This window comes from Prinia subflava, chromosome 2 (assembly GCF_021018805.1).
Source record: "Prinia subflava isolate CZ2003 ecotype Zambia chromosome 2, Cam_Psub_1.2, whole genome shotgun sequence".
Classification (NCBI taxonomy): Eukaryota; Metazoa; Chordata; class Aves; order Passeriformes; family Cisticolidae; genus Prinia; species Prinia subflava.
In genome coordinates this window covers 51,729,151-51,757,143 of record NC_086248.1, presented here as the reverse complement: position 1 = coordinate 51,757,143, position 27,993 = coordinate 51,729,151, and the positions used below count along the sequence as shown (strand labels likewise).

The 27,993-nt window shown below is 40.8% G+C and overlaps 1 protein-coding gene across 4 annotated transcripts in view; it reads right to left on the bottom strand.

Annotated features, from left to right (window-relative positions):
• NKAIN2 (sodium/potassium transporting ATPase interacting 2) overlaps window positions 1–21,962 on the bottom strand; it is a 534,113-nt gene extending 512,151 nt beyond the window's left edge. The window contains exon 1 of one of the 4 annotated variants that reach the window (XM_063389933.1): window positions 21,709–21,962. Coding sequence is in view for 3 of the 4 variants with exons in the window: in XM_063389930.1 (XP_063246000.1) it covers window positions 21,709–21,762 (54 nt within the window). In the remaining variant the exon portion in view is untranslated. The remainder of the gene's footprint in view (window positions 1–21,708) is intronic. The other 3 variants (XM_063389930.1, XM_063389932.1, XM_063389931.1) reach the window with 3 other exon arrangements.
• Window positions 21,963–27,993: the final 6,031 nt, after the last annotated feature.

The window sequence follows — 27,993 nt, the reverse complement described above, 5'->3', positions numbered from 1 at the left end:
GTTACAACATTGCATAGATGGTAGTAAAACAAAGCCATTTTACACTATCACAGAGCTTAGAGATAACAAGCTAGCCCTCATCAACAGATTTCTAAAATGAACAGGCATGGTAACTTGTTCCTTCAAACTTTAGTTAAAGGATCACAACTTCAAAGCCAAGTCACCTTCTCAACTCTGTTTTCAAGACTGCTACCAACTGAATTTCCATCTCATCAGGCATCATCACTGGCAGCAAACTACAGTATTTAAGAAATTTTTCAAATCTATAAAAGCAGATCCTTAATACTTTATTGTTTGCCATAATCCTTTCATGCAGTAAAGATAAGGCAACATGAAGTGCAAAGGATCCTTTTGCTTTTCAACCAGTTATCAGTAGCAGGGGTGGTGTCTCTGAGATACTATACTTAAGGGGGAAAATAAAAAAAAATAAAATTAAAAAAAACCCCACCAACTTTAGCAATTTTTACTAGAGGAAGAGAGAATATGTGAGACCAACAACTCTGCAGACCCCAAGATCCATGAAGAAGAGGAAGGAGGTGCTCCAAGCACCAGAGCAGAGATTCCCCTGCAGCCCATGGTGCAACTATAGTGAAGCAGCTGTGCCTCAGCAGCCCATGGAGGTCCCTGGGGCAGCAGAGCAGAGCAGTCCCTGGAGTGGAGCAGTCCCTGGAGGACTCCAGTAGTGCCCAAAGGAGGCTGTGGCTGTGGAAATCCTCACTGCAACAGGCTCTTGGCAGGACTTGTGGACCCATGGAGAGAGCAGCCCACAACTGAGCAGGCTTGCTGGAAGGACTTGTGGCCCCATGGGACATCCCCACTGGAGCAGGGGGCCTGAGGTCATGAAGGACTGCGCCCCACAGAAAGGACCCACTGGCACAGCTTGTGAAGAGCTGCAGCCCATGGGAAGGACTCATGTTGGAGAAGCTGGTGACGGACTGCCTCCCATGGGAAGGACCCCATGCTGGAGCAGGGAAGAGTGTGAGGAGTCTCTCCCTGTAGAGGAAGGAGCAGCAGAGAAAAGGGGTGATGAACTGAATGCAGCCACCATTCCCTGTCCCACTATGCCACAACAGGGAGGGAGGAAGTAGAGAATTTGTGAGTCTTGGAAGAAGGAAGGGGTGGGGGAAAGTATTTTTATGATTTGCTTTTTATTTCTCATTATCCTACTCTGATTTGATTAGTAATAAATTGAACTAATTTCCCCAAGTCAGTCTGTTTTGCTCATGACAGTAACTGGTGAGTGGTCTCATCCTGTCCTGATCTCAACTGACAAACATTTTGTTATACTTTCTCTCCCCAGTCCAGGGAAGAAGGGAAAATGACAAAGATACTTTGGTGGCAAACTGGCATCCACAAGTTATTACTTATCAGTGTTCCTTAAAAAAAGAATAACCTGTACATAAGTAAACAATCCTATAATGATATATTTTAAAGATACTGAGATAGCATCTATCACACATATAATTACCCATCTGTTTCTACAAATTACATTTAACATAATACTTAATCCCTTCATATAGAAAAGGAAGACAGATAGGCATGCATGCCTCAAAATTTTATTGGGAGATGGTATAGAAGAAAAAAGGAAGAAATTAAAAAGTAGTCAGGAAAATGTTTTCTACCACATTTCTTCTTTTTTTGACAATATTTACAAATGCTAGTATAGGTGAGCAATGGGAAGTAAAAAAAAAATCAAAACTGGAAAAGATCCCTGACTGAGGTGTTTGCCAAATCTAAGGTGCAGTCTAAGTTTCACAAATGCCAAACATCATCTTCTGATTAACTTTTATTTGTATAGTAAGGGAAATAAAACTAAGACAAGGAAAAGAAAATAAAACAGATGTGATTACAGGAATTATAGTAAGCAGCACATTTTCAATGAAGTAATGACACTTTTTATTACTGGTAGTCTGGATGAAAAACTGAGGCAAGACAGCAAAGCTACTACACTAATGTTTTTGCCAATGAAAACAAAATCATAATGGTGGCTACCAATAATTTCCTTTAATCACTTGTCAGGCTTCATGGACTGTTATTCTGGCAGTTGCAACAGAGACCCCAAAAGCTAAGACTTTCAAAGCTGTCAGAAAGGCACTTGGGTGTCTGTTGTATATTTAAATAATATAAATATAATATATTTATAAATATAAATATTATTATAAATATTATAAATATAATTTAAAACTTAGCAGATTTGAGTGACTGAAAACAGAGGTAGCTTTTAAAAACTGAGCAGCTTTCAAAAACATGAAGATCACTGACCATTGGTAAGACTAGAAAGCACAATACACATCTGACAGAACCAGAACTGTACTTAGGAAGAGTGTAGGTCATAAAGATATACATTTCAACTGTAAGGATTTGGGGTTTTTCCTGTGGTGTTGGTGGTGTTTTGGGCTTTCCCCTTTTCTGTCTGGCAGACAGCACTAAGTTTGAAACAAAGTAATCAGATGGGCAGGCAAGAGATAAACCATGTCCTTTTTCTTCCTCCCAGATTCAAAGAGAAGTGCAGCTAAAGAGAAGGATCGGTTAGGAAAGGAACTGCTCAGTTCTGTCTGTGGAACACCAGGGACAGAATCACAGAATACCTCAAGTTGGAAGGAACCCATAAGAATCATGTAGAACACAGGACAATGGTCAACAAAAACACCATTGTTTACAAAACATTGTCTAGGCACATTTAAAAGAACACCTAGGAAAGATGGCTCTAAAAAAAAAATCTGAATTCAAACATCAGAGTATTTTCATCAGTTCTGGGCGTTGCTGTAAGGAGAAATCCAACAGCCATAGAGGGACACTCAATGGCAAAAGGCCGTATTCTGGTGAGGAGTGACAGTGCTCTGGGTGCTGCCACCGACCCCTCCCGTGTGGCACCTCACATCTGGGGGACTCTCGCAGAGTCTGTGGCAGGCAACACACCTGTGGCACTACCATGCACAGGGGGTGCAAAGCTAAGAGCATGAACAGAACGGAGCAATGTTATGACAATTATCACCCTGTCCACCTGCAAACTTATTTGGTATCTCTCCTAGGCACAGAGAACTGCAAGTATACTCACTCATTTATGGTTATTGTTGAAATGGACTTAATGTCTTACTGAATAAAATTAGACCATGAACAGTAACTGAGAAGAAGAAAGCAAGCTTAAGATATTTCCCCCCGTAAAGCTTTCTTTAGATAACTACTGATGATGACAGCACCAACCATAATTTACAGTGTAAAGAAAAAAAAATTAAGCTTGATCTTTTTACCGTAATCTTGCTTTCCCTGACAAAGCAACTTGGAGTTGTAACAACAGTAGTCTTTATAAGGGATCTTCCAGGGACTTTAACTAATATTTTAATAAGAACTTTTGCTTCATAAAGAGGATTTTGTCCTGGAGCCTGAATCTACTTTTTTGGTATCAGAGATGATTAATATAGCTAATGTTTGAACTACTTTACTGAAGAAAAAATTAAGTAAGATCAGTCCTAAAAGGGAAAGCATCAAGAGTTAAGGACTCAGATCCAGTTCCCTCTCCCTGATGCCATGACTTTGGGAGAATGACCAAGATTATTTCTACCTGACTCTATACCACACTAAACAAATTCCTAGTTGAGATCTGCTTTTAATACCGTTTATGCATCTTACAATTCTATCACAGAAAATCAGCAGAGTGGTCCAAAGAGCTGAGTCCAGGTAAGTTTCTTTAGGGAACTCTTCTGTTTTACATAGAGGGAGCTCAGGCATCTTCTTTCTCTGTCTTGTTCTTGGTCTAGACTGAGTAAGAGCTGGATAGTTCCCATTGGTCCTGGGCTGCTGGCAAGGGTACTCTGAAAAGGGCTGAGAAATGAAAGCTTCAGCTCCCATCTTCTTAAGAGGGCAAACAAATGGATGGTTTTTTTCTTGTGCACACAAACTCACAGATCACTTACTCTGTGAAAGCTGGGCAGAACTACAGCTACCACTACGCTTTCTCCAGACAGAAAGGACCATGCCTCATCTTGGAAATGGCAGAGCAACCTCAGTTCCTGCCTCAAGCACTGGTTGCAAGTGTGAATCTTAACCCCGTGCAGGCATCTACTGTGTGCAGTGGGTGGTCACTTAAACCCAGCCAGGAAGGGGAATGAGAAGCCTTCCACACCCTCAAAATGACCCAGAAGCACTTCTGCCTGCCCTGCTCACAGCAGACAAACCAACCAAGCAGCCCAAGCCAGGACCTAAGGCACATTCATGGAACTGATCTAAACAGCTTCCGCTATACTGACTATTTCTTAGCTTACCAAGTAGCTAAAGCAGGAAAGTATCCAATCTTTAGGTCTGAACAGCAGCTAAAATAAGTAAGGACAAGTAGAGGAAAGAGAATTAAGGGGAAAAGATCTAGCCTAGATGCATTAGTATATACCAGTAAAGCTTCAAGGGAGTTTAATACATACTTAAATTTTGATCACATTTTTTTGGAGGTGATTGATAAACTCCAGGAAACAAACACAAACATATTTAAAGGAGTACTGAAATAACGTTAGGAAAAAAACAACATCAAAAGCTCGTATCAGCCAGAATTAACCCCCCACAAAATCAAAATAACATTAATTATTACACGTTCAGCAACTACAAAGCATGTACTGACAAAAAGTGAAAGGAAAAATAGAAAAGGACATTTATTTATGTTTTTGTAAGCTAAGTGCGTGAAAAAGCAAAAAAGAGCAGGTTTCATAAGTAGAAGAAACCTGCAAACTATTACCTTGTCTTAGCCAAATGCTCCCTCACTGTGAGTAGTCTTAAAAATACCATCGTTGTCCAACCGTAATGCATTCTTTCCTCTGTCATGTGTCCTGTTAGTGTGGGCTTTCAAAATCAACATTTATACAATTTTTGAATAAAAGTGTCTAACTGACCTTACACAGGGTGCCTAATTTATGTTGATTCCTTTATTGTAAAATCTGAGCTGAAGCTTAAATTTTGGAAGACTTTCTAAATATATTCAATATAACCCATAGACTTTATCACAACTTTTATACTACTGGCCTAAGTACTTTTGGGTTTTCTACAAAATGACATTTAAATGTGTGTGCTTACTGATAGGGCACATAAGCTAAAAGTACGAGGTTTTTTCTACCTCTGCTGCTCAAATGCCTGAACTGATTTCTGTTAGGTGAACAAGCCATGGGTAATTGGAATGAACAGAAATGCAAGTTTTTTTCTCCACCAAAAGAAGTATCATTTCTGATGGTCAGCAATACTGGTTACTGGCATAAGCCAACTCTGTGGGCATGCAACAGCTTGTCCATCCCTCTACCAACAAACCTCTCCTTTCCCTGGACTTCAGTCCTAATGCCTCTAACAAATGTCCAGAGATCCCTGGTCCACAAGATCCAGCAGCAGAAACCTTCCATCTGTGTTTGCTCCTGAAGATTATACCACCTCTGAAGAGCAGTGCTATATTTCTGTTTTCTCAGAATGGCCCCAAGTCTTGACATCACCACTCATCACCCAGGTTATGTTTTTTCTTCTGCTCTCCTTCCTTTTTTTTTCCAATTAGCAGTCCAACATGGCTAATAATAGTAGGAAGTGGCTGAATGAAGGACCTTTCCCATTTAATTCAGTGACATAAATACGAAACATTTATCATCTTCTCAACTTGTGGGTCTGCTAAAGACAAATTCACCTGTGACACATGCAAGATAAATTCATATCTCTTTCTAATAGACTTCCATTAGTATCAGACTTATCATCCATTTCCCTAAAGTCTTGAGTACCACCCATGCAGCGTAGGAGATTATGATTCTATTCAGTTCAACAGGATTCTATTCTAAAAACTCACAGCACACACATTCAGAGCTGTGACTTCATTCAGGCATATTTTCTTAAGCTGCTGTCTTCTTTGTTGCAACACTGAGCTGAAAATGGGTATGTAATCCACCTCTTATATGCATCCTCTATTCAACATATTAAGACTCTGTCTGTGCCTAAGCTTCATCTTCTTTTCCCCAGAAACCAAATTTCCCAGCTCAAGTTATGTGAGTTTTTCTTTGAAAGTCCCCATTTCTATGACACATTCAGTGTCATCACGTATGCACTGCAGTACACCTGCAGTACCTGACACATCACTGCTTAAAACATTAATTCAATGTCAAGTATGACATCTTCACACATCACTGTGACATACACATTTTTCCTGTTAGATAAACACATAAACATACATTTCCTGTATATATATATATTTCAAACTGACTTACTTCCTTCAACCTCTTTATCTCATCTGAACTATGAATCCCTGAAAAACTGTTGTCCTTTTTGATTTCAGAACATTATAAGAAGAGGTTGGTCCAGCGGAAAGAAACCCCTCTGAGAACAAATTCCCCAAATTAAAAACTAGTTCCATCAAAGATGTATTTTCCTTCTTTTCTCTTCCTTTTATCTCTTCTCCCCATTCCTCCTCTCCCACATCTCATGGTAGCTGTTACTACAGCAGAGATCAGTTCTTATTTTCCTATCTGCACTTCTTGAACTCAATAAACCTTACTGTTATTTCATTCATTATCATGGGATTTTCTTTCACTAAAGATACATTTCCTCAAGATGTGCAGTATTTGGGGGAAACAGCTATGCCTCTTTTTCTCCTGTCATGCTGCAAGAGAACTGATATTCCCTTACATTTTTAACCACTATTACCTATGGGAATAAAGAAGATAGTCCAGTGAAATACAGGCAGGTGTATTATCTTGTCACCAAAGAGATCACTGACTGATTGCAACCAAGAAAATTCATGCAGACACAGTAACCTATGAAAGAACCAGGAAGAGTGATTCCATCCAGAAATATTTCATGTTTCTTAGTAGCTACATAGTAAGCAATCCTTGCTGTTTATATATCTTAGCTTATAGCTAATGGCAGCAGAAGAAGGCAAGCTAATATAAAAAATACCAACTAAGAAGTGGTTCCATGTAACCTTTCTTCCTTCCACGACATTTCAAGGAAGTTAAACAAGTAGAACTTGAGTAGTGAAAAGATACAAACAGTGACAAAAAAAGTGTGAAAAAAAACCACAGTCACAAACTCCACAAATGCATGTCAGCTCTTTGAAAGCAGAGACTCAGACACCATTATGAGGGGATGAACTTTATTAACTCTATTTTACAGTTTTTCTGTTTACAATTACATCCATCTTATTGCATGACTAAACTTGAAGAAATAGTAAAATAGTCTCTTTTTTGTTTGTATTCTGCAGATCCATAAGGAGATGATATAACTTAAAAAAATCTGGTTTTCAAGAAGATGGGGCCTGCCTCTTTTCACTGGTGCCCAGTGACAGGACAAGGGGCAACATGAACAAACTGAAATATAGGAAATTCCACCTGAACATGAAGAACAACTTCTTTACTCTAAGGGTGTCAGAGCACTGGAACAGGCAGCCCAGAAGTTATGAAACCCTGCCTGAATATGATCCTGTGCAAGCTGCTCTAGGTGAGGCTGCGTTAGCAGGAGGGTTGGACTATGCAGACGGAGAGATCATCACCAGAGATCCCTTCAAACCCAACCATTCTGTAATTCTGTGAAATATAAAAGGGGGTAAAGAGAAAGGGAAAAAAAAAATTATCCATATTTTAACCTAATTTATATTCAGTACAAAGTATACATCAGATGTGCATGGGAGCAGAAAAAGCACAAGTATTCTGTGTATTCCACATGCCTAATTTATGACTAAATATTCAAATTAGGTTCATGGAGATACTTTTTCTTTCAGAGCATGATTTAAAGAACCTAAGTAAAGTTTCAAAATGCTAACAAAGAGTAGTCAATTCCCCCCTAGACGCCCCTGCCTGCCTCCATCATCCTGAAAGGCAGTTTAGGCACCGAGGTAGGTACCTGCAAGGAATTCCTCTCAGGTGCTTGCGTGCATGGGAGAGTATGGCAGCAAATAAAGCAAGCAGTACAGAAAATGACACAGATCTCCCACAAGGTGCACTAGAAATACTTACTTTAAGATTATACTACTAATCTTAACTAGTGAAAGACTGGGAAGACCAACCCTGACAAGGAAGGGAGCACCTTGTATTACTTCTGCAGGCATAGGGAGACTGTAATGTAGACACATGAAGAAAGGTTTTAGAAAATACCTGTATGACATTTGTCAAGTATGAGTACTCTCCTTAGAAGGACTACAGAGATGCACTTTCCTACCTATCATTCTCAAAATGCTTCCCTTTCCAACACCAACTTCCTTACAGCAGCAGTACTCTGTGGGGTATCCAGTAAAACCACTACAGTGTAAAACATTCTTCGAGAAATGAGTAAGCTAATAATGTCCACGCAAATATTTACTTTCTTACACTGCAGGAACATTAACCAAAACACAAAATTTTCTAACATGTTTTTAATCAAAAATAAGGATGCTTTAACATTCCTAAAACATTATTATGGAGACAAAATGTGGAACAAAAATCTAGGGTAAAGCTATGTGCAACTATGCACAAGATGTGCCAATCAAAAATATTTATGTAAATTTGTAAACAAATTTTCAGCTCACCATCAGCTCCTGCTGAGACAATTATTGATCAATATTCTGTCAAGTATAACATAATTCTAGAGATTTATTTTCTTTATCCCTTACTTTAACCTAAGACCTGCTGAATTTCAATTGAAATAAATACATGATCTTTACCTTTTTGACCTTTAAAAAAAATTCACTAAGCACATTTTCTCTCTATCAAATTTGATGTTCTAAAGAGATTTTGGTGGCTGTGTCTGTATAGTGACCTTATATAAGTCCTAGGGTAGCTATGATGTAGAGATTCCTCATACATGTAATTTGACATTTTATATGGAAACACTCCTGGAAGATTAATCATTCCTTCACTCAGCAAGCATGTCTCAGCACACTCCTTAACAGATTTCACATCTTCAAGATAAATGGGATAAAAGCTCTAAGTTACAATACTCTAGAGGTGTTGTAGAGAAGACCAAAGACAATCCACTGCAAGAGTCTCAGGTCTCTGCATGAGCACTAACTTTCTCCTTCATCTTCCTCCTGCTGGATTATGTGGGTACAAAATGGACATAATTGACTGTGAAATAATTTTAAACTGTAAGAATGCAATTCAGTGGCTATTATTGCACTGAGGTATGAAGGGTGCCAGCATGGCTCGGTCCCCTGGATGCCACCATTCACAGCACACATGGAGGACATTGAGTATGTCCTCACCACAGGGCACTGCCAACACAGGGACACATCTATGAGAGCAGAAAAAATCATCCTAAATTGTGCAGGTGGTCCTGGGGTGCAGAGATTAGAACCATGTTCTCATGAAATCTGTAGAGGCAAAAAAACAAGGTTAGCATCTCGTTATGAGAGACATACCTTCCAAACTGCCTCAAAGAGGGCTGTTCTAAAGTACTCTTCTGGAACTTGTTTGTATGATCAGCTTTCACTCTTTAATATATCTCATACTATTATTAAAAAAAAAAAAAAAGTTCAGTTTTTAAAGTTTACTATTGACACACAGCTCCATGGGTCCTGTCACTGGTTACCACAGGGAAGAGATCAGTGCCTGCTCCTCCTCTTCCCGTCACAAGGAAGGTGTAGACTGTGGTGAGGTCTCCCCTTAGTCTCCTCCAGGCTGAACAGTGTCCTCAGCTGCACCTCATACAGCTTCACCTCAAGGTCCTTCAACCATCTTTGTTGCCCTCCTTTGGATGCTCTCTAATTGCTTTATATCCTTCTTACACTGTGGTGCCAAAAATACAATGTTCAAGGTGAGGTCTCCTCAGTGCAGAGCAGTGGAACAGTCCCCTCCCTTGCCCAGCTGTGATGCTGTGCCTGATGCACCCCAGGACAGGGTTGGCCCTCCTGGCTGCCAGGGCACTGCTGACTCATGTTCAACTTGCCACCGACCAGGACCTCCAGGTCCTTTTGCATGGGGCTGCTCTCCAGTGTCTCATTCCCCACCCTGTACATATATCCAGGGTTGCCCCACCCGAGGTTGAGAATTTGGCACTTGCACTTGTTAAACTTCATCTGGTTGGTGAGTGTCCAGCCCTCTAATTTGTCGAGGTCTCTCTGCAGGGCCTCTCTGCTTTCAAGGGAGTCAACAGCTTCACCCAATTTAGTATCATTGTGCTCATGCTGAACATCAAAGCAGCTGGAACCTTTAGCACAGCCATTTTCTGAAGAGCTCAAAAGGAAAGGTAGCAGTGAACTTACTCTAAGTCTAGGTTTTCTAATTCACATAAAAACGTACTAGCAGTTTGTCAAAAGTCAGCTATTTTTAAATGGCATAAGCATAAAAGGAAATGTCAAATATTAACTGTTCAATCCATTCATCACTGTAGCTTTGTATCTCGTCTGAAATTAGTAAGGAAACTGTCTGGAATAGATGTAGTTTCAAGATGAATAATTTTCACCTTCCAAAAAAAGTCATGGCTTGTGCTTACCAGGAAATCTAATTAGTCACCCCAAGTAGTGCAGAATTTCCAATTTACTCAAATTTTGAAATGCAAACAAAAAACAGAAGAGAAACTTACATGAACATAGAGTCATGTGTTTACATTAGGCCAGTCTGAGTTGCCCACCAGGCAGCTCTGAGCCGAGAGAAGCAAGTGCTTACAGATTTACATATGCAGCTCATTACAACAGCTAAAATGCCAAGAGGTGGTTCTTGAGAGTATGTTCTTGGGCTTGCCATGGTCAATAAACTTTGCTGTTCACTGCAAATGGTTTTCTCCAGCTGAGTTTACATTAGTTCTTAACAGCATTATGACGGCAGTGTTCTCCTTTGTTCCAATTCAGTCCAGTTGTCAGCAGAAGTGACAGCAGCCAAAGCATCATTACAGCATCTGAGTAATTTCAGAAAAATCTGCTGGTCACTTCTGGTTTTCAATCCTCATGGGATAAAGAGAGACCGAGGAGACACCACAAAATGCTTACAAGCTGGAAATATCTTCTGCACATCAAGCTTCCTTGGTGTAAGGAAGCTTGCACTTGGACTGTTCTTGGGCTGATGGGATCCTGAATACCTGGCCTCCTTCTTGTGGAGACACACAGCATGCACTGAAAGACTCAGATGTTGTGCATTTGAACAGTGCCTTTCTTACTCACCTTGTTAAAAAGGCCAGGTAATAGAAGTTCAAAACCTCCTTACAGACACTGAACTCTGAATAAGCAACTGAATCGTCACAGATGTGTCACTATTTCATTCCTGGCTTTATACCTAAGTCATTTAACTGAAATCATGAGAGCTCCAGCATCCTCTGTTGGGGAAATGAAGAGGAGGGTTACACTCGCAACTTCTATTATCATCAGTGGTAGCTACATATATGTGCTGGGCAGAGAAGAGCAGCTGTCCTCTAATAAGGTGCTCATCATGACAAATATAATACTGACCCACATAATTGTCTCTATAAGCACACGGCAAGGCAAGAATGATTGCTAATACCAGGAAGCAGAAAAAAAACTCCAGCATTCTCCCATTTTTTTTTATTTCAATTTGCAAAGAACCACACATTTCTGCAGTAAATAGAGCTCGCTAAACCAGCTGCCTTTTGTTATTATCCTTATGCATATCTGTGATATTATACAACAGATACCACTTTATCAGTGTCCATAAATAACTTTTATTATGCATCTGAAAAAGCACAGTTTAGCACGATGCAGAACAGACATTTCTTCCAGTCGCTGAGGCCAATAACTTTATTTCTGTACCTGCCACTATGACCCCACCACTGGGTTATGGTTTTCATTAGCAAAAATGAAAGAAAAAACAAAAAAATATTGCACCAGACAGTAGGCCCTCTAAATAGTCTGAGACATTGCCAGGACTAGAAATAGGCATTATAAGGAATATTGCTGAATACTGGATCTAACTCCAGTTTGTTGTGGGTTTCCTTCTAGAAGTACCAAATTTACTGCCAGCTCCACACTCAGGAAAGTCCGCCTGATTAAATCCAAGACAGTGAACTCTGTTTTCAGGATACACTGAAGCCCATATCTTATGTTAACACAACCAGTGCCATCATCTGGCTTGTTACCAAGCTGCTGTCACTGCCTGTGACTGCTGCAAGTGTCAAAGAAAATAAAAGCTAACTAGCCTCAAGGGCATGAAATGGGCATGGACAAGAACTTAAAAGCAAGTTAAAAAGAAAGGACAAGAAAAAGGTAAAATCAACTTTATAACTTATGACAAAAATAATATCTAGATTCTATATTATATTTTTTTCAGTCAAGCCGCTTACTGTTTTGTATTCCTGTAGCTGCTAATGTTTTCATTTCTTTTAATGCTATTTGCTCTGCCAATTTGAGCAGTGATGTAATGGCATATGACTCCCTCATATTCAGTGGTACTCAGAGCACCTTTGTCACTGGTGGCTCAAGAGCACAATGAACAGTATCTTGAGTTTAATGTATTTGAGGCTTTGTGAAGGCAGCAATGACACACAACAGGATTTTTTTCCTTTTGTTTCTGTGCTCTGTAATAGAACACCCTGCCACAAAGGCTGTGACTGGAGCATAATGAAAAATGCTAAGCCATTGTCAGTCATGGCAAAAATTTGCAAACTTTACATTTTGTTTAATTATTGAAGAATAGCTTTTCAAAGGGACGTGCATTGTTCTAAAGAGGCATCACAGCATCTATCTTCCTCTCCTCGCAAAAGCTTTTTATCTTCAAACAAGAAGAATATACTTGTTGAGGGCCAATTACTAGTCTGTCTATGAAGAAGTTTAAAGGAATTTTTAATTAGTAAATTGACCCATACTATGAGTCACCTGGAGAGGAATGACATCACTTCCTAAGACAGTTAAGCTTTCTTACACAAATATTAATCAGTACCTAAGATTCCACATCCTCTAGCTCTTAATACTATCATGTTCTTGTACACCAATTTAATTCACTACTGCAGCATCACTCAGAGTGACAGTAAATGCCACTCAAGGTGAACAGGGCCAGCCCTCTGACCCTTGTTCTAGGCCTCTAGCATGACTTCCATTCATCCAGAAGAAATGTATCAGTCCATTATGTTCTGCTTGAATTCTAAAAAAAGAGTTTGACAGTCTATCTAATCTTCTTTAGTACAAAGATATCATCAAAAATAAGCAGGCTTAACTGAATAATGAGGTTAATAAAGGTGCATGCAGAAGAGAGGCCTATACAGTCGATGAAAAGAGGCAGCCAGTTCCAGAGGGTGTTTCAGAGCCTATTCATTACGTTTGAATGAGATAGCATGAGTCTCTCTCCCACTACCTGCAAATGATCCTGCATTTTCTGCCTTCTGAAAGGTGATGTAAGGTATAAACATGACAAGCATCACCATTTCAACATACATCTTAGAAATAATAGAATTAACCTTGCATGCTGCTTTCTGTACAGAACTCTGCTAATGAGAATTTCTTCATAAGCAGAGAAGGGTGAGGAGGAAACCAGAACTCAATCTGTTATGGTATGAATATAGAATATGACAGACTTTTCTTATTCCCGTTCACACAACTGGTAACTTGCCAGTTACATCTAACTGGTGACTTGCCACTAGAGGTACTGCCTAACATCCCAAATACAAAAAAAAAAAAAAAAAAGAAAAGAAAACCCACCCCCCATACACACTGCCACCCCAAACTCTATTATTAGAAAGCTATTTCTTCAAAGAGCATAGGAAAATATGACATTCAATTATGTCAAATAAATGGGGTTTGTTACTGTTTTCAGCAAGCAGTATAATAATCAGCATTTCCCATATACTTTATGTCATTATGTAGGCATCAGAGATGCAAGTTGTCTACAAAGATTCACCTTAATCTGTGCATCAGGTGAGAAATATTTTCAAGGTATCCAGATATATGCAAACATTTAAGTGGGAATCAGCAGATCTCCAAACTGATAAACATTTCTCATAAGTTATGTATGAATTAAAATCAAGTTTTTATTAAAAATGCATAAGTATGATCTGTGGTGAATAGAACCATTAGCTATGCATGTTTACTCTTTAGTGAACACAGAAATCAGTAATTTTTCTTCTAAATGTCATTTCCATCAGAGGGTTATAGTATGATAAAATGCTTAAACGATTCTCAGATGCCATCCAGCTGGTGCATGTACAACTGGGGAGAGGACATAAAATAATGAACTGTGAAATGTTTATTTGCCACAGGGGCAAGAAAATGTCATTTCAACTATTGCACCCATTCGACTTTACAAATCAGGTAGCACTCAACAGTCCCTCACTTTCACTCACTGTGATAAAACAAATAAATGAAGACTAATCTGGATGATAATAAACTGTTTCTTTAAAGTTATTATATTTTCAGCACACTCTTTTTGATTGCACATTATTTACAATGCTCCCTGTCTTCTTCACTCCTGTTGGAAGCTACAGAAATATCATCCAAACCCCAAAGTGAGCATAAATTGGTTTTATCCATGTGGTTTCAGCATCATATTTTAGGAGATCATGAGGGAGCATGCACAAAGGTTGACATTTTTCTAGTGAAAGCAGGCTTCTTAATTTCTCTTGATAGCAAATAAAGACACAAATACCTTTCCAAAACATTATTTCTCAATCTATAGATCGCAGTTTTCGTTAAAATTAAACATTCCTCATTAAAATAACAAGTGAAAATGCAAGAGGAAGGAAAATATAAATAATAAGTACTGTGAATGACTAACATCATATAATGGGTCTGTGATTTTTCTTCTCTCTCCCACTCCCAAAAAGCCTACATTAGTTGAAAGACCACTTTACTTAAAGCACAACTCTAATGGTCAGTTTAAGCCAAGAAACAACATTAGGCACTCTGACCTATCCCCTGATGGACTCCCTCTTCTGTTTGCAGAGAAACCTCGAGAGATTATTCTGATTTAGTCAGATCATCAATACTCTTGCCCTCATCCAAATCTGAAAATACTCACTATTGTTATTCTCCATTAAATGTTATTTGAACTCAGAACCTTAAATCAAATCCTGTAAAATTTCAAAATTTTTCGCATACTTTTTATAAAACACCACAGGAATGAGGTGTCTCTTTTGGCATTTTTCACCTGGGGTAATCTCTTGAGTTCAGTGGAACCATGGGACCAAAACTGAAGTTAGGAGTCTACTGGGATACACAAATAGTCCACTGACATCAGCCTCCAAAGCAAACACTGTCTGAATCTCACCAGTCCCTAAGCTCAGGGGAATTTCTAAAAACGTCATGCTAAATGAAACTGGATGTTGACATCTGTGTCACCAAATGCACCAAAATATTGAGAAGACCCCACATGTATTTAGATTCATTTCTGGAACAACTCACCAAATACTTGTTTTCACACCTTATCTGCTGCACTTTGCACTGTGTACATTCTCACAGCCCAGCCTGGGACAGTAGTTACTACCAATTTAAAATACTATGTTTCTGTTTTCAACCACAGTTTTCAACCTTTCTGTTAACTACAAAATGAGATACTTCCCTTTATTGAATACAGGCTGACTAGAGAGAACCTTTGGTGTATTTTTAAAATGCTTACTTAGTGCTTTTTATAAAGCAACAGCACAAAAAACAAAAAAAAACCCACGACACCACTCATTGTTCAAAGCGCTAGCTCCTGTCTCTGTCAATATGAAATTAATTCCTAGTGTCACAAATTTTCCCCATGGCTATACAAGAAGAGTAACTGCTAGATATTCTAGGTGCCTATAACCAAGGAGTTCATTCAACTTCTCTCAATCTATTTAAACCTTTCCTTAAACCTTTCCTCTACAGTGTTGGAATGTTGAGTCTGCTAACTGAACTCTAAAGGAGCTTCAAAACACTGTGAATTAAAACTGGTATTCAGCTGGTCTTAAATCTTTTACCCCTGTAACTTAACACAACATGCTCTGCTTTTCATGAAGTGCATAACTGGTTACTTATTATTATTATTCATTCTCACTTCTACAAAAAATAATACTGTCCCCTTCACAGCAAATGTCAAGCCACTAAAATCCAATTATATAATGGACTGTTACCTCAGACATCCATTCATCACCCCTTTTGAGCTCAAGTTATAAAGAAAAAAAAGTTTGGTTATGAGTCATTGCTATTTTATCTCAAAAACAGAATTTAAAAAAAAGTTATTTTTCTACCAAGGTCTCACAAACTTAAAAAATTGCTACATATTTTTTCATGACAAGAGATGTTAGCTCTCTGAATTCATAATCAAGTTTCTGGTTTATCTATTTCCAGCAATACCTTTAAATCTACTCCTTAGTGTTATACAATAGCTCTCAAACACACATCTGCTGAAAGTCTGCTATTTACAGACTGTTTCCTTTTCATTGCTAGTAGGATCACATGTTTTTGGATACAATGAAACTTTCACTTTCCTATCAAATTTGAAACAAAGCAAGAAGCAGGACTTTAAAGAAGGGACAGACACAAGCTGTTGACACAGTCACAATCTCAAAGGCAGCACTTATATTTAAGTACTAGCCAAAACACAGAAACCAGTCCTTTCTATTCTTTGCCAATTGATAAAACTACAGCTCCACAGGCTAAGCTCAGTAATAACATCACTTTCCATTCTATGTGAAAAGCCCATGTTTTTCATTTCCCTTTTGCTAGCAGAAAATGTAGGAACATGTACATGTCATCAGAATTTTCCACTGCAGACACTTCTCTCCTAAAGCTGCTATAGAAAACCATTGGCAGCAGTGACAATGAAACACAATCAAAACACATGTGGAAAAAGAAAAAAAAAGCTTTCCCCCAAACTCAGCAATTAAAAGTAAAGTCCCAAAATTTCACTACCGCTTCCCTTTAACAAAAATGAAAAAAAAAATACATTCTACGTTCACTAGTTATGTAGTCTGGTGAGCTATGGCAAAGTACCCTGACGCTATTCATGGTGTAAGACCCTATATTAACAAAAATATGTTCTTTGCTGCATAATACTTCAGGATATCTAATTCTAAAGAACATCCACTGTGATTCCCTCTGCTTTGCTCTCAGTGGGAACCGAGCCCCAATCCAGCAAACTTCACTCTCTGAAAGTCCTGAGACAATTCAACCTCCAAACTGTTAAAACACGAGGTTTTCTCCAAATAAGGATATTCATGATATTAAACTGTATTAATCCTCGTAGCTAGATTTGTGATGTAGACTAGGCCCTGTCATGACCACCATTCCTGAAGTGTTTGAATGAGCATAAGAATGTTATTCATGTTTTAAAAAGGCAAACCTAAACTTTACAGGATCAATCACTAAGGCATACATTTTCCCCAAGCGTCATGGTCTGTTCTCTTCAGTTACATGCGCTGATTTTTAATAATGCAAGGGACAATTGGAAGAGTGCAAGATACTCTTCAGACTTATATCAAGTGTGGAATATAGATTATGGACATCTCTCATGACACCTCTTGCCATAGAATAAATATGGCAGATACTTCTTTCCATACTAGTTTGTATGTAATTCATTTCCTGGGTTCCACCACTTCACCACAGCAGTTCAAATATGTATCTTCATGTCCAACGAGCAATTAAATGTGTTTATGGACACCAGTATCACAGTTAAGCAAAGAAATTACCTCAGCTGAAACAGTTTTTGAAACAAAGTATTTTAATTTTCTCTCAATTAGCATTGTACACTTGTGGAAAAGTACAGAACGAGGACATTCTATACGAATTATTTGCATTTTGATCATTGTTTTCATCAGCTCAAAAGATCTGGCATCTTAGCAAAGCAACCACATCTGGGTGTCTTTTTCATTCTGCTTGGCCAGCATGACAGACTTGGACAGTGGCTTCAGCCAGAACTGTAACAGGATGAGTTCAGAAAGAGTCACCACGAGGTTGCGTCAGTGTGCTCATAGCCCCAGCAGTGAGGTGTCAGCAAGAGAAAGGAGAGACTAGAAGGATGGTACACTGGTGCTTGTGAAAGACACTGGTTTTCAGAGATTCAGGGATATGTACATTATCATACACAATTCTTTAGGGCATCAGATTGAGTACCTCAGAATCACTGACCCTTTGCATACATATATGGCTTGTTTACAAATTTTGTATGGTTTTTAATACTTGGTTGGAATATCTGAACTGCAATACGGTTTGCTTGGAAAAAAAAAAGGAAGTAAGAAAAACAACAGGCAGAACAGGCAAATTTTACAGAAATATTTATATAAATGAATTCAGTAAATTCTGATGGAAACTGAGAGAAGGGAGTGTCAAAGCTGAATTATCTGTTATCTAATTAGCCCTGGGAGTATGGCAATCTTTGTCTGATGGTGAGAAACAATCAGGCAATGATTATTAGGGACTTAAAGTTTCCTTATGAAATACTGTCCTTCCTCCTCACTGCACTTGGAGGGGGTAGACCTTCTAAGTTGAAAACATGCTGTACTTTTCACTGTTTTGTCATGCTCCAAGTTTTCCCAAGCAGCAACAATGGGAAAGAAGAAAATGTTTTAAACTGGTTTCTGTGGGGCTCTTGAAGACTTCTAGAAAGCAAAATAATCTTGGCAGTTTCACCTTTGCTGCTCTTACTATTAAAAGACTAGGCACACTAGGTATCAGTGTTACTGATGCAAGCTGTTAATAGAAAAGGAAACACCCCAAAATAAGAGGTTTAAAGGACAAAATGAAATAGCAGAGAAGTCTTTTGTTGCCACCAGGATAGTTACCATACAGCAAAAACCACCAGAGCCCCTGAGCTCAGGGTTCTCTTCAGAAGAGAAATGAGCAAAAGAGACCAAAAGTAGTATCTTTACATACATATGGAGAGAGAGAGAGAGAATTTTGTATACAGAATGCAATGCCTTGCTCCTAACATGAGCAAAAATTAGTTTTTACTTGCTGCTAATTTTTCTCATTGGCTACAAATGCAGAGGAAAATGAGCTGTCAAAGGTTGTTTTCCATAGTACAAATGAGAGCACAAACAGCAAGGTATATTTATGTTAATAAGCAGAGAGCAGTGATCAGTATGCCCTTGAGAGAAGAAGCATTCCTTGAGGTTTCTGATAATCTGATGGTATACAGTAAGTTGCCTTAACTATGAGCACTTAAAATGCATTTGTGAAAATAATTCTGCTTGTGCAGGGTCTCTCAAGATAATGCAGCTCTACTCCTGAACCAGCATTTGAAACAATCCCCTTTCTTTACCCATTTGTGACATCTATATCATTTATCTATGTAAAATATGTAACAGCTTCTCTAATGAACTGCAGTTTTCCACAATACTGTTTATTGTGCAGTGCCTACAAAAACCAATTAGATCACCACACCCTAGCTTTGTAGAGATGGAAGGACATTTACATTAAAAAAATAAAGAAACCTTTCTCTTTACCACGATTTTTCCCCAAAACAAAAGTATACTTTCTACTCAAATATGACCATTTTTAAAACTGAATCCCAGGTACCAGTAACACATAGGCTTCACATTTTAAATTTTGCACCTTTTTTTTGAAGTATGGTTGTCAGTGTAGAAATGCTTCCCACACCTAGCTCCTCAGGCCAGATAACTACTAGATCCCTTGTTTTTGATTTGCATCTGCATTAACGTGGATGTTAATTCCAGGATGAATCTTGACAGCATTTGCTCCTTTAAGTAGTCTTTACCTAAAAAAGTACTGACAACAGATTAATCACCCATGGGCCTACTGAGGAAAGTTAAATCTCCTTGACTTAAAACTCATAACCTATTCCCATCTGACGGTATATGGACATGAAAGAATATGACACGTGATTTTAATAAAAGGCTTTTTTTTTTTTCCATTTCGTCTCCTTTTTTCTCATTTAAATGATTACTCCTGCTTTTAACCTATCTAAATGTCATGTCACAGGCCAAGTGTGATTCAGAAGTTTGCGTTGCTGTTAGCACATCCTTTTCTTGCTCAATAAAAATTTTCAAGTTAGCTTTCAGTTTACGATTCTTTAACAATTTTCTTAAGCTAATCCAGAAAACAGTATTTATTTTTAAAAAAATATGTTTATTTGACCATTTTATTTTACAATCACTTCTTGGAAGCTTCATGTAGAAAGTAATGCTACAGTTCTGCATTAGCTTACCTGTTCATCCACCTGCTGATACATTCCTATTATCACTTCTGTTGATGTTTTTATGAGTTCTGCATGTATTTATTGTCACCATGAGTTAGCAAATATGCTTTCCTTCACAGATTTTCCACAAAGTATCAATTTAACATCTTAACACATTCTCAAGTCATCATGACCTCCTGGTTGTTAAATGCATTTAAAAAAAAACCAAAAAGCTCCACAAGAGGCACAATTTAAACAATTTTTTGTCTCTTTTGGAAGAAAAAGAAAGAAAAAAACCCTACGTCTCTGAAATGTACATGGATCTGAAGAACTTCAGTCATTCATTTTATGTTTCCAAATTGCTGGAAAAGGCTACATTCCTACCATTCCACTCAAGATTCCCCCTACCATTACTACTATTCAAGATTCTTTTTTAGACAATATACATGAATAAATCATGTCTGATAAGATACATCCAGTTACAAAGAATTAAATAACTTAGGTGGGGAACAGCATATACAATTAAAATGTTTTCCAGAATACAAAAGGATTAAGGGTTGATGACAACTGATAAAAAGATCACAGGCATTTAGAATTTCTGATCTGCTAACACATGCTTTCTTACGTACTATTTTATGGATTTGGTTCCTGAAATCTATTATTTTTCTTCTTCTATAGTTCTCTTAGTACCTGCCTGGAGGAAAGAAATTGGCAACAATGTTGGTTGCTATTGACACTGACTTACACTTTCTCAGCAAAACTATTCAGTAAGAGGTAGAGGGATGGAATAACATGAAATATTTCTTTTCTGCCTTAAGGTTAACTGCTTAACAAAGGTGCATCCAGCACCTGTTCTGCCAGCACATGAACATTCAATATAATGAGAATAAGAAATGGGGCATATTCCATTGATAGGTCTTTATGTGTATGACAGTGCATCAAAATCCACAGGAATTCTTACATCATGTATCAGATTTCACAACAATGAAATAATCCATGTATACATTACAGGAAGGGACATGAGTTTCTTAACTTTAACACCAGTTTCTTTCAAAGTACCACAATACAATTGCTCAGCCTAACCATCTTGCTAAGCAGATCTATTTTTAGGCAGCTTCTTTGTTATTGTATCTCAGTGCCTACTTTTTAAACTCAGTCTAGTTTCGCTGGTAGCTGAGCTTACAAGTGCTGCCACATGTCTCCTCCAAAGGTAAATATAAATATATGGCTAAGTTCTGTTGCAACATAATGATACAGTGTTAAAATACACTGGACAACAAGTCTGAAAGAAAACAAAAAAAACCCCCACAACTGCAGAACAGCTCAGGCGTGACAACTTCACTCAGACACACACCTGTATGGCAAACTGTTGGCAAGCTGCGCATCACCCCTGACACGCGTCTCTGCCTTACGCAGGGCCAGTCAAAGGAAACCAGGCACCAACTTGACTCAACGCTCGGGAGAACTGCCCGAGTTTATTAACTCCGCCGTGCGCCCACCGCCGCCTCCCAGGCAGAGCCCCCGCCAAACTACCTGTAACACAGCCCCTATTTCCCACCCTGCCGCCTTGCTCGGGTCCCCATCCCGGCTCCCCCCCGGCCCTTCCTCGCCCAAAGCGCGGTCGCTGCCTTCCCCCTCTGCCCCTCCCCGGGCCCCCACTCCGGGCAGCGGGGGAGCCGCCCCGCCGCCCCCTCCTTCCCTCCCTCCCTCCTTCCCCCCTCCTCCGCGGGCCGCCCCCGCCGCCACTCACCAGCTGCGCGCCGCACACGGCCACCAGCGTGCACCGGCCGCTGCAATAGCCCATGGCTCCCGGCACCCCGCGCCGCCGTCCCGCGCCGCGCCCACTCAGGCGGCGGGAGAGCACCGCCCGGCCGCCGCCCGGCTCCCGCCTGCCGCCGGCGCGCCCCAGCCCGGGACCCGCATGGGGGCGCGCCCGCCGCCCGCCCGCCCGCCCTCAGCCGCGGCCGCAGCGCCCGCCGCCTCGGCGCTGGCGGGCAGCGGGGCCGGCCGCCCCCGCGGAGGGCGGCAGCGCCGGGGGGAGGGCGGCGGCAGGTGCCTGCAGGAGCAGCCGCGCTCTGCCGCGCAGCCCCAGAGGCATCTGGGCTTCAAAGTTTGCCCCCTCAACTCCGCTCGCAAACCATCCGGGCTCGCAGCCGTCTGCGGCGGGGGGAGGCGGGGGGAGGAGGGGAAAAGGGAGGGAGGGACGGACGGACGGGGAGGCGAGGCGGGCGGCGGCGCTAAGCTCGGTTCACGCTCGCAGAGCGGCTTCCCTCCTGCGCACGGCATAGCTGCTCCCCCGCCCGCCTTCCCCTTCTCCTCCTCCCGGTAGTGCTCAGGCAGCCCTAGCTGTGCGAACCCTTTCCCCGGGGGCTCCCCCGCGGGAGGGCGCGGAGAGGCGGCGCAGCGGCGGGGGCGCCTCCGCTTTGTGTGCGCGGGCGCGGCGAGCGCGGCTGCACCTTGCCGGGCACCTTTGTCTCGGCGGGACACCGCTCCTCGCAGACCCGCGCGGGGCTCGCCCGCACCGCACGGCGCCAGCCGCCGCGCCCTGCCGGAGGGGCCGTGCCTGTGCGGCGGCGGGGCCCGGTCCGGCCCGCGGGCACGGCAGGGCAGGGCACGGCACGGCAGGGCAGGGGAGCGCGGCCCGGCCGCGGAGCGGAGCCGGCGCGGCCGCAACCCCGCGGTGCCGCGCGCTGCTGCCGCCTGGCGGCCGCGGGCGGCGGTGCAGGGGAAGCCGGCCCGGCCGCGCTCCCTCGGCCGCCGCCGGCACCGGGGAGAGCTCCCGGGAGTGCCGGGGACACGGCGGCCCCCGTCTGCCTCCGCACCGGGATCACTCCCGCCCTGAGCAGAGGTCGCAGGCGGGGGCAGGTCAGAAGAGTCTGACCTGGGAGACTGGGAGAGATTCGAGGCAGAGGCTAGGAGCTGGAGGGTGAGGGCAGGAAAAGAAGGACAAGTCTGGTCCAATTTAGAAAAAAAAAAAAAAAATTGGTGTCAGGGAACTGGTTCTTCCCACCATTATGATGAGGAACATTTGCACTTAGTGACTTGATCCGGTCTTCCTCTGCAGTTAATTGCATTCAGAATACATGATGTTGGGAAATTATATGTCGAGGTCTGATGTGTCAATCAGCCTAAAAAGGCTGTTAATTGCTGTGTCATCAGCAACCACCTTGACATTGCATTTGGACCAGGTCGCTCTTACTGAGCCGGCCATTAACAGAAGAGGTTTTACTGGTGACGTCAACAATTATGAACTGGGAACGTCACTGGGTTTCCTGAACACATGTGGGTATTTGCAGCACAAATACCCTGTAAAAGTAGAAGCTCTCTGGAAGCTTCGAACCCCATGTAGTTTGTTCTTACTTCATAAGCAAGTTTGTAAAAATGATGAGTTACGACTCCTAAGGTTCTTAAAATGTAATGAGTACTCCACAGGGAAGCAAAACACGCTCAAAAGGGACAGTGTTTGTCCTCTGCTCCATAAGTGCATTCTTCTGGAAGTCAGCCTCTATGCTGTCAGACACACAGTATGGGCTAGTCAAATCACTGGTCACTAGGAAAACCAAACACAGTGAACATACTCAACTGCAGGATCCAAGGAGGCAACTGCTAGAGATAGCCATAGCTGAGAACAAATAAATCTGTAGAACAGCTGAGGCTCAGAAAGCAGAGATGTCCAGCAAGTGGCAGAGAATAGTTCAGGCACCTCTGAACCCAAACAGTCTTTCATGACTTCTTCAGCATATAATGCCTAAACTTACAGGATCACAGAATGGGTAGAGTTGGAAGGGACTACATTTGAGTCATCTGCTCCAACCTCGCTACTCAAGCAGGGTCATCCTATAGCACATGGCAGTGGCAAGAGCAGTGTATCTCATTATCTGAGATTGGGAGCTGGGAAGCTAACAGAAAGGACAGCTTCTACTCCTTTGGACTTGTTTGTGAGGAAGCAAAGGGTTCTATCTCTGTGCCATAACTATCTGCTTCTTCATTACAGTGGGAGATTTCCTAAGGAAATGTGGGCAGTAGTGAGAGTCCAAAATTGCAATCTCCATGGACTCCAACAGCTTCCTAAAGCTCCATGATCTTTTTTCTTCTCAACACCTTCTCCTATAGCTTTGCATTGTAGTAAGAATCTCAACTTGTTTGCCTTCTCCTAAGTACCTTTAAAGTAAATATGTCTATTTCTATGCTGTTATCCACTTCCCCCTGGTCTGTGGCTTATCTGACCACACAAACTTCCTTTCTCTATGTCACTTTTATTTATTTAATCTCTTTTATGAAAAGGACTCGAAGTGAGCCACAGGACTGAGTTCTCATTGGGTCAAGTGCTCAGGTCAGGGCCTTTTTGAGTCCAATCTAAGCCTGTTCTTGGGGCCCTGCAGCTTCAGCATACAGCAAAATCAGCTGTGTACACACAGCAATACTGGTTTTTTTGGTTCCTAGTTAGACTTTACAAAAGGCCTGTTATGTGTGCTCAGTGAGTAATTTCCAAACGTTCATAACTTTGTCAAAACAAAACCAAAGTTTTCTTCGAAGGCAGGCTGTGCAGTGCTCTTCACTGAAGGTTCTTCCATGCAAAACATTAACTTGCAGGTTACCGTGGTTTCACTAGTTGATTTGTAATCATAAAGGGACCAAAAAAACCCAAAAATCTAAACAGAACCCCCCCTCCAAAAAAACCAACCCAAACCAAACCAAAAAACCACAAAAAACCACAAAAAACCAAAAACAAAACAAAAAAAACCCCAAAACAAACAAACAAAACAAAACAAAAAACCCCAAAACAAACACACAACAAACAAACAAACAAACAAAACCCAACCACCAGATAAAAATAGGTTTTCCCTGTTTCCCTTCAGTCTTCTCAATCAAGTGTAACTTTATTCCTATTTCTATAACTCATTTCTGGGAGGGGATCAGTTCCAAAATCTGTGACTGTCACTAATGATTGGAAACAGGATTATTTTACACTTCAGATTCATTTTACACTTCCAGTTGCAGGAGCTCATTGCTAATGCCTGTACACCCAGGATGTCTGCTCTTTGGAGACGAGAGGGGAATTCACCTTTCAGCAGCATAATGGTGAAAGCCTGTGTCCCCTAGAGTGCCTCCCCTGTGGTTTGACAGGACTTACTGACTGGTTTTAAGCCTAACCCTAGCCTGCTCCTTCCCTGAGCCTGGAGGAGCACCTGGGGAAAAGGGAAGTCCAAGGAGGGCTGCAGCTGCCAGCCTGCTGCATCAAGCCAGAGCCAGAGGGGAGAACAAGGGCTTGCGAGAACAAGCCGCAGGCCAAGCAGACTGGCAGGGAGGGCCACTAGCGGCTTACAGAGCATGGCTTCTGTATCCCTTTCCTTTAATAAAACGTTCATGTGAGATCTGTTACGCCAGCACAGTGTGAGTTCAGCAGCACGTCATCCCAAGCACTCCAGCCATGTAGGAGCTTGCTGCCGCCAGCACCACATCCCCAGGCTGTCCCAGGTGCCAGCAAATCAGCATGGGCTCCTACCTACTGCATCCATTCTCATATCAAACCAGTCTGAAATATACCAAACCAGTGTGCTTTATAATTCATAATGCTGTCATCAAACGGAAAATACTGTTTCAATTTAACCCACACCTTGTTAACAGAGCAGACCTTGCTGTGTCACGTGCATGTTAATTTTCTGGGGAAAGAATCAATTAGGGGGGAAAACTAAGAGATTAGAACATAATACAAAATTATTGCAGGCTTAAGCACACTGCAATAAAAATTCTATTCAAACTTGTAAGACTGTAGCAGTATTAAACAATTTTTTTGAACATCATCTCTACCATGAAGACTTGAGTGTCAGGTACTTTTTTTCACCTCCTGCAGGATTTCAAGACTTGATTGCCCAAATGACAGTTTACTTATTTTACTGTCACATACTTTTGTGAAATGCCATAACAAGTTGATTACAGGTTTCACATTTTGCATAGTGACAAATTCATCTGTCATGTAATAGTCTGATGCCTGAAAACCATTTAACTAAGAAGCAGTTGCTACTGAAAATAATGATATTTGAAACATTAAGTGGGTTTAAATGTGTACATTTTCTAAGTAAGTCTTTGTTTTAACTGAGTGAGAAGAGCAGTGTTATCCCTTTCAGGCATGAATTTAAGGCTTGTAAAAGTCACCAGACAACAACTAGCCAGAGGGTGAGATAAATTAGGAGGGGTATCATTTCATGAATGAAATGAAAAATAGAAGTGGAAAGCCTAGTGATACATCATAGCTTCTACAAAGATGGAAAAGTTTTTGGTTCCTATTTCTAAAACTATGCTGGAAATCTGAGGCCATGTCATACACTCTGGCTACTGGAAACAGGCACAGTCTCCCTTTCCCTTATGGAGATAACTATTGGGCCATGGAACTGTTGCAAAGAAAAGAATAAGATTTTACTTTCTTATTCAACAATATCCATACCTTAGATGAGATGTAAGTAATAACAATAATAAGGATAATCCATTCATTTAATGTATTCCATTTCTTGACTGATTCTAAGTGACTAAATTTTGGAAATAATGTGATGTGTCATTTCTGCTTAGCAATACTAACCAGTAAGGGAATTTTCTGGGCATTTTATTACTGGTAATGAGTGGATGAAGTAATGGGAGTAGCAATCTCACTTCTCGTGTGCAGGCAGAGGACAAGCCAGTTTTCAAAATATGAAGGGAATATGATGGGGAAGCTCAGCAAGCAGTTAGATTCAGGAAGAGAATTATTTGTCCCTGGCACTTTGTCATATACTGACTTTGTAGACAATGCAGCCATCACATACTTGCCATTAGAAATGCTGGTAGAAAATCATAGTGAATTATACATGAGGATGAATGCTGAACCTGTCTGGAAGGGTGCTGCACCCAGGTGCTCAGCTGAGGTCCTGAAGTGGGCTGCAGCACAGGGTATGACCAGAGATCAGCAGAGTAGTGTCTAAGGGTACCTGACCTTCCTGGGCCACCAACTGCAGAACACCACAAGTGGCAAAAACTGATCAATGGCAGCCAGGTGCTGTCACTGCATCCTTGCTGCTGAGTTTGATTTCCACCCAGGCTTGAGAGACATTAAGGATGCAATAGCTTTGGCATTTTTCAGGTTGCTCCACCTTCTATGGGACAATGGGAAAAATAGGAATGGGAGGGGAGGAGGAATTCCTTGCCATGTTGTCTTGCTTTACAAAGATGCATGGTTAACAAAATTGTCAACCTGAAGGCTTATCATTTCTCTCTGTGGACACAGTTTGTACGAGGTTTTTCTTAACTAACACTGTAATCTTCTATGCACTTATTAGCCTTTCTGGGGAAAAAAAAAAGGCGTCTAGTAATGCTATCACTATTTTTAGTCAATGTTTTCTCAAACTAAATGTTTTTAGTCGATGTCGAGTGTTTTTAGTTTTGTGGACATTAAAGCATTATATAGGTAATTTAATATTATTGATCCTACATTTCAGTAGATCTGCGTACAGAGATTTGAAACACTTCATATGTTAGATACTTTGGACATCCACACAGTAGATTTTTCTTATCTGTCTCCTGTAAACTTGTGTAACCTTTGGCAAGTCGATTAAACATTCTGCTTCTTATATACCTCATCTGGAAAATAAATGTGTTCTCATTTTGCCTAGGGCAAGGTAACACAAGGGAGAAATCATTTTCATAGCATTGGAATTTCTTCTCGCATTTAAAATTGGCCAGTGAGGAGGTCAGATTATTCTTTGTGACCACTGTTTTTTCTATTTACTTCCTTGTCATGAAATCATGGATGCATATCCATTAACGTCATATTTTAAGCATTCTGCTATTATTATTATTGAAAGTTGCTTTTTTCCTTAAGTCATTGTCAAATCCAATTTTCATTTATCAAGTTTGTATTTAATCTATTTAACAAATTGTTTTAATATATTCTAATTCTGAAATAAACAGGCTGTGTTTTCAGCAAATATTTTGATTGCCAGTGAAACAAAAATCCTGACATTTGACAAACAGAAGGATGCTTTCTTCTGTGACAGAAGTGTGA